Source organism: Rosa chinensis, chromosome 4 (genome assembly GCF_002994745.2).
Source record: "Rosa chinensis cultivar Old Blush chromosome 4, RchiOBHm-V2, whole genome shotgun sequence".
Taxonomy (NCBI): Eukaryota; Viridiplantae; Streptophyta; class Magnoliopsida; order Rosales; family Rosaceae; genus Rosa; species Rosa chinensis.
The window spans coordinates 64,792,966-64,800,267 of NC_037091.1; the positions used below are offsets into that span (position 1 = coordinate 64,792,966).

A 7,302-nucleotide genomic window follows, 5' to 3' on the forward strand; every position below is an offset into this window, starting at 1 on the left:
CGAGGCCTTGCCCAACAAACCTATCGCCTCTTGTGTGTCTACATATATATATATATATATATATCTTCGGCACCACCGCTACCAACAACTAAAAACCAAGACCTTCATTTTTATCACATTTCCAATTGTGATCAGCTCATCAACACCAAACCTCTCCAATTTGATTCTGCAATTCCTTCAAAATGCAAGCGATTTCGGTTCCGGCTTCGTCTCCGAGTTTGGATTCTTACGTCAATTCAAAGAACAATTTCGAATATTCGCAGCTCTCTGCGAATTTCACCGCTACTGTCAAAGTCTCAGAGGACGTAAAACGCACAGCTTCAGGTGAGGAAGAGAAACCAGAGAAGGAAACGCAAAATGACGTCGCTGCTGTAGATGAGGACGAGATAGAAGTAGAAGAAGAGGAAGAGGAAGAGGAGTTCTCGTTTTTCTGCACGAATCCCGACGGATCACCGATTTCAGCCGACGACGCGTTCCAGGACGGCCAGATCCGGCCGGTGTATCCGATTTTCAACCGGGATCTCCTCTTCGCCGACGCCTACGACGGCGGTTCTTCTTCCCGCCAGAAAGAGGCTTCCTCTTCTTCGTCTCTAAGGCCGCCATTGAAAAAGCTCTTCTTCGAAGACCGCGACGCTCCATCGTCGTCGGCCTCCGAATCCGACGAGCTCGAAGCCGTCCCGGAGGGAAGCTACTGCGAGTGGTCCAAGAACGCCAAGGAAGTCTCGCCGGAGCTCCGAAACAACAAGAGCAATTCCACCGGGTCCTCCAAGCTCTGGAGAATCAGGGACTTGGTTCCTCGGAGCAACAGCGACGGCAAGGACGCGTTCGTGTTCCTGAACCCTAATTCGGCGACCCCGAAGCAAAATAGAGCGGCTGCGGCGGCGGCGGCGGCCGCTAAGAGCGTAAAACCGGTGGAGAAAGCTCAGGGGCAAAAGGGTAAAAAGGCCGAAACGGTGTCGTCGGCGCACGAGAAGCATTACGTGATGAACAGAGCGAAGAAGGAAGGGGATAAACGACGGTCGTATTTGCCGTACAGGCCGGGTGTGGTCGGTTTCGGGTTCTTCACCAATGTGAACGGGTTGAGCAGAAATGTTCATCCTTTCTGACAACCACCGCGTAGCAGTGATTAACAAAATTATTTTATTTATTTTTTTGTTTACTGGGGTCTCTCTCTTTTTTTTTCTTTTTTTCGATTAATTAATTCTATGTAAATTATTGAGTTTTAGAAATATGGAGCTTCTCCTTTGATTTTTGGAAATTGCCAATACATATTAGACGTGGTGATACATTTCTACTTGAACTAAAATGTGTATTTGCTCTTGTAATTAGAAGAAAACTGTACTCTATTGGTTTCTTATGGTTGTTTCTTGCTTGCAATGGGTCATGGTAGCTTGTTCTAACTACAAACTCCAAGAAATTTCGTAAAAATCTTGCATGCAACATAAGTAGACAGCGTCTCTCTCGTAACTAAGAAATTTCGTAACTTTTTATATGTCACAGGTATGTAATGTCTTTTTCATAACTACTGATCATAATTTCTGTCTTGATCACCATGATTAATATGTATGAAAAGGACCGTTGCTAAATGCTAAGCATTTGATATAAGCAATATTTTCTTCGCAAGGAAGGAAATAGAGATCAATTGAGACTTCTTCTTTCCGACTTTAAAGCATTTCGGAGAAGAATGATATGTCCAAATCACAAGATAGGAAAGATCAAGCTCTATCAATAGAGGTAGCAAAATGTTAAAATAAGGGGAGGTTCCAATACCCACTTGACCCTTTCCCCATACTAAAGATAAGCGTAAGAGCGTTAGGTAGGGAGCTAAATCAAGCAATAATTGATTTAGACAGAGCTTCAATCCTCCCCAATTCCCCATCACTTGTCTATTCATTTCCACAGAAAAAACCATCAGCTGAGAGCTAGTGAAGACGTGAAGACATTGTGCCAGCCAAATACAGAAAAAAGGACTACCAGTATAAGTATTAATGTATTATTTGTACGGCTCAATAATAATTCAGAGTGGACCAATATGACAGCTGAGGCCTTGGTAAAATTTCTGCAATGCATTCAGTGCTGGTGGTTGAAGCTCATTGAGGAGGGGAAGTAATACCATTTATTGAGCAGGCATAGTCAGAGATCATCCTTAACTGGGTGGGTAACTGTTAAGTTTTCTAAAAGCAAGATTCACTGCTCAATAATAAAGACGCTTTGCTTTTGCTGCTGTATTCATTTTTGTGCAGTCAAAGACAATGACAACAGGTACAAGTTAGAACAATAATTGCCTTGCCAGCTCTATGAAAAGAAGGGACACAATATATGAACCATAGTTTCCTACTTTCAAAACTGTATATATTTAGTTTTATGATTTTTTTTTTTTGTCTACACAACCGTCGAACTTGGGACGTACCGCTTACAAACAGCCGGAGACTTATGCCACTAGAACAGATACTACTTTCCAAAACTATGTTAACAGATAATTACAACACTTGATCACTGTCAAAATTTTGTTTATCTGTAATTCTGCATTATTAAAGTACCAAAACCTCATCCAAGCTCTGTTGCCACTTGCCAGGCTCAACTAGGGTCATGGATGTTGACTTGGATGTCTCCTAATCTGTCAGTAGTGTGAACTTTTGTGCATTTTCCAGACAGAACCTCAACGCAAGTCAAAGATTTCAAACCTCAGATTTGAGTTTGTGTAGACGTTGGAGCAGTGCTCGTAAATGGGACTCCCATCTCCTGTTTCTTCGTGAGTGTGGAACCCTGTCTCTTGGCACTCTTTCAAGACACTCATCCCACCAGGGTCAGATAGCCGGAATATTCCATAGCTTCTGGAAAAATCTCAACCAATAAATTTCTGAATGTACAAATATGTCACAAGTTATAGGCTGTTGAAACTTGAAACACATTCAAGGCAATGTACCCTTTACTCAAGTTTTCTCTCAGTTGAACTGTATTTCATAACTACCACTTACCTTTTCAAACATGTTCCGTACATATCTGGACCACAAGATACTACGTATTCGTCTAACGTTTCTGACCTACTGATTTAATGTCATATCCAAGTTTTTTGATTTTTGGTTTTTTTGTAAAAATATTTTGGCTGAGCTTCATAAGAACTACATACCTTGAAGTATCAGTTGGGGCCATGACAATGGCAAAAGCCTCAGGTACCATAACCTGAAAATGCAAGATGGAAAGGGATACTTAAAGACTTCACTTGGAACCAGATCAACACAGTTATATGTATCTTTTCAACCCTAGTACAATAGCCCTTGGTTAAAATGGAGAATAACACACCCAGCAAGGCAATTCAGGATTTCAAACAAGCAACAATGGAAAAGACAAGAGAAAATAAGGTACACATTATAGGATTTTAGTTAATACCGTGTAGTTTAAGTGAATGTTAATAGATTGTATATATTTGGATTTTTATTATAAAAATAATTATTAAAAAAAAATTACTACTAGAATTACTTGGACATGATTCCAAAGATCCTGATCATAACAGATTCAAAATACTACTTACATTTATAGTCGTCAAACCATTGTACAGTTGATGCGATGATGTCAACATTGTACAGTTGATGCGATGATGTGAATATCCAAACCTCTTATCTCAAATCATTGCACTAGAGACCAAGGCTATATGAAACCGCTAACTAACTTTCTGAATTCTCCTATAATGTGCGTATACTAGATATGAATTATATGATGAAGGGGTAGCCATACACACAACAAAAGTTCTTGATAATGAAAACAGCACTGACTGAATCAATTACCTGACGTGAATAATGTGTGTGTAAATCCACTGATGACATAAAACAACTCTGAGAAGGATGTGTCTGAAAATAAATAAGCAGGAGGATACACAACTTTGGCCACAGTTCTTGAAAACAAAAGTTAAAAATAGAAAAAGAACAGAAAAAGGCGTACATGGATCCATCCTACAGGAAAAAGTGATTGTTCATTTTGTATGGCAAAGACTTCCTCGTCATTCGTTGCCTGACACTGTCATAAGTTCTGGTCAGCACCAAACAGTAGTGACAGCAGACTACAGTTCGTGAATGAAAAACAAGACTTGGAAGTGAAAGGCCCAAGAGACTTACAGAGTTGGAAGTGGATTCCTGCTTGGGTATGATCAGAGTCGTCACATAGAATGTTTCATTTTTCTATGCATACACAAGAAACAAACACATATTACCTTCAACGAATAGATTCAAACTCTAACAATCTGCAATCCATTTTACAACACTGTGAATGTGTACATACAGATAAAAGGGCATAAATAAGTTGTACATCAAAGATCTGTGAAGGATTTTGAATTTGCAACTGGTGAGAAAGTGAAAAAGATTTGGGTTGTGAGTGAGATTGGGAGACGGAAGAAACTGTTTGAAGATAGTAATGGAGACCAATGAAACTGAGAAATGTAGAATAAGTAATGAAACTTTGCAACAGAGAAAGGTCATTACCCAGTGACTGAAATCATTTGTCATATTCAAAAGAATATACTCCCTTTCTACATTTGGGCCAATTTTTCAGCATCCTTACAGACTTAACATGTGATCATATCTTATGCAACAAACATATTGGTTTTAGATCCTAAAGGGGGAATTAATCTTACAAGAAAGGCGCCAAGAGTCCCACAGGTTTCAAGATCCTTCTCTGTGTTGTCCTTAGCAAGCTGAAGGAAATCTTCCATTAACCGAGCTGACTGAAAAGCATGATAACTACTATTTATTAGCTCTATATGGTCAATGTGAAGATATATAGCCACGAAATAGTACCGAGTTTGCAAGCAGCATGGATCTACAGAAACTGTAAGCCAACATTTTGAGGTAATTTCTTACGATATGTACATCTCGCAGGACACTAGATGATGTTGATTGATCACATGACTGTTCTGAATTCGCGGCTGTAATTTGTGAAACAGTAGCACCTTGAGGCATACTTTGTGTGCAAGAGATTAAAGGAGAAGGGGAGAATTGCGTAACAGTATGAACTGTAATATTCTGCCATTCGCTTGGAGCAAGAAATTTACGAGCCAAGCAACTACTGCCAGATTGCAACGAATTCAAAGATGACAAAGTAGCTTGTTCCCCATTGATGACTCTCAAGCTGTATAATAACAAGCAACTGATATCATTATACTAAATTAACAAGAGTTTGAACAAAATTTTAATTTCTGCAAATTGCAATATGGTTCTCTACCGTAGATATGTTTCTTAATACAAGGAGTTACTATACCTTAGATGGTTTCTTTCTGCCATAGCACAACTTCTAACCTGAGTGAGGTATAATAAACTGTAAAATCATTATGATTCCAAGCAAAATTGAAGCTTTAAAAGGAACAAAGATAAAGTACTATTTCCGTCTAAAACTTCCTAACCTCGTCACAATAATTCCCAAGGTGCTTAAACAGAACTAACAACCAAACACAAAGTGCTTCACACATAATCTGTAACTTTGGACCTTCCGGTCAATATTGCACATGATCCAATTCAAATTACAATCTAACATTGAACACTCCCAGTCAATATCGCACATCATCATCCAATTCAAATCACACAAAATATCAATACCTGAACCACATCATCCAACTTATGTGAAACAGATAAGAGAGGAAATCAATTCTATTCTATACCTCGTTGTGATATTTACTCCAGTAGTGACACTACTGAAAATGGAGGGAGGGAAACACTAAGAGCAAAACAGCAAACAACTAGGTTACGAAAACGCTTCTGATTTTTACTTGCAGAAATTGCCACTGAAAAAGCAGAAATGGTAATCATAAAGGAGTAGAGCGTAGAGGAAAACACTAAATTCGACGGTAAGAGATATCAATACCTGCAGTGTGTGGTGTAGAGCTCAGAGATGAACTCGGAATTTCAAGCTGAATTGAATATTCGCCTTTGTAATTTGGCAGGGTGGATAGTGATGATATGCGCTCCTTTTAGTAGATGATCGTGGATCGTCTAGAGTGGTGCTTATTGCCTAATTGCGCAATAATTGCTGACACGTAACCCCCACCACACCAGGGAAACCTTATGACAACATAGTACCAACACCAACCTACTCTATTTATGGTTATCCTTAGGTCCACTATGATTCAATTTGCTCGATCTTTCACCTATTTGGCTATTTGCACCATTTATTTTCAGCTTCTGATCGTTTGATAAATTACTTTGCAGATTATTTTTGCACTGTATAATTATTCCGTGGTAAAATGATCCCTGAATTGATCTATTTTTTGTAAAGATGTTATATAATATTTTGATGAACGGTTCATATTACGAAAATTGAATGTAGAAATATATTACTTACAAAAAGAGGTGAAAATACAAATGTCAAGTAGATACTGAAAGGTGAATTTTCATTGAAATTACGTTGTACGACCGGCCATTTTTTGTAATGTTTTGCCTTTTTTTGTAGGACAAGCGATAAATTATTTAGTAAAACTTCTAACCATTGGCGTCATCCTAAGCTCTAACTAGCAATTTGTATTATTAAATATAAAATTATTCATTTATTTCTCAGGGTGAAAAAAATAAAAATAAAAAACTTTAAAATTATAAACTAACTATACTTCATGATTCAGCCTCATGAAAACTGGACCTTAGAACTTTCTCAACAACAAAAAAAAAAATATTTGTATGACCATGATTTTCACCAAAATTTGTAGACATAACACAAAGTTTTTTGCCAAAATCAAATGTTTTTAATTTGTCATCAAAATTTTATTAAGGATGAAAATTATTTTTAAACACTTCTCAACGGAACTCAAAAATCAAGACTCACATAACTTTTACAATTTTTTTAAGTAAAAAAATAATAAAATTTATAAAAATTAAAAAAAAATCATTCAAAATTTTGGTATTCCCTCAATTAAAACACGTTAAAAAAATAATGCTCTAAAATTTGACGGATGAATGCACGTGAATCAGTAAAACCGTTTCTCACTGTTCGATGCTTTTGGGGGTTTGGTTGGTGATTTTGGAATGTGTATGAACTATGAAGTGGTGCGGTGTGATTGGCCAGCAAAAGATGGAGTAACATGAGACCCTCATTCATCGGAGAAGGATAGGAATTTAACCTCGGCTTGCCCTTTATCCATCCCATTGATAAGCAGGCATGGAATTGGCAGCTTCTTAGCTTTTAGTGGTATAGAGACTCCACCGCCCGCCAACTGCCAAGGAATGATTCATGTTCACAGGCAACGTGGATGGCCGTGATTGAACTCTAGTGGCTGACCTGACCCTTATTGTGTGACCCATTTATGGCCCCAGATAGTCCAATTAA

General features: G+C 38.1%; 2 protein-coding genes across 13 annotated transcripts; one reads left to right on the top strand and one right to left on the bottom strand.

The window, feature by feature from the left end:
* The first annotated feature begins 65 nt into the window (after positions 1–65).
* LOC112197424 lies at positions 66–1,357 on the top strand. Its single transcript, XM_024338080.2, has one exon. It carries the CDS (start codon positions 183–185, stop codon positions 1,104–1,106), a length of 924 nt encoding a protein of 307 aa, XP_024193848.1. The 5' UTR covers positions 66–182; the 3' UTR covers positions 1,107–1,357.
* Positions 1,358–2,194: 837 nt separating this feature from the next.
* On the bottom strand, positions 2,195–6,063 carry LOC112197425 (AMSH-like ubiquitin thioesterase 2). Of its 12 annotated transcripts, XM_040518185.1 has the most exons (11): positions 5,851–6,060; positions 5,648–5,770; positions 5,393–5,516; positions 5,251–5,288; positions 4,854–5,121; positions 4,628–4,717; positions 4,113–4,175; positions 3,940–4,014; positions 3,786–3,848; positions 3,131–3,183; positions 2,381–2,834 (listed from the first exon to the last, which is right to left on the bottom strand). In XM_040518185.1, the coding sequence occupies exons 3-11, from the start codon at positions 5,456–5,458 to the stop codon at positions 2,660–2,662; spliced, it is 891 nt and encodes a 296-aa protein (XP_040374119.1). In that variant the 5' UTR covers positions 5,459–5,516; positions 5,648–5,770; positions 5,851–6,060; the 3' UTR covers positions 2,381–2,659. The 12 variants fall into 12 exon arrangements, with proteins under 12 accessions (XP_024193857.1, XP_040374125.1, XP_040374121.1 ...); XM_024338089.2 differs by having other exon boundaries at positions 2,195–2,860; positions 5,393–5,770; positions 5,851–6,063; XM_024338084.2 differs by having other exon boundaries at positions 2,199–2,831; positions 5,393–5,770; positions 5,851–6,061.
* Positions 6,064–7,302: the final 1,239 nt, after the last annotated feature.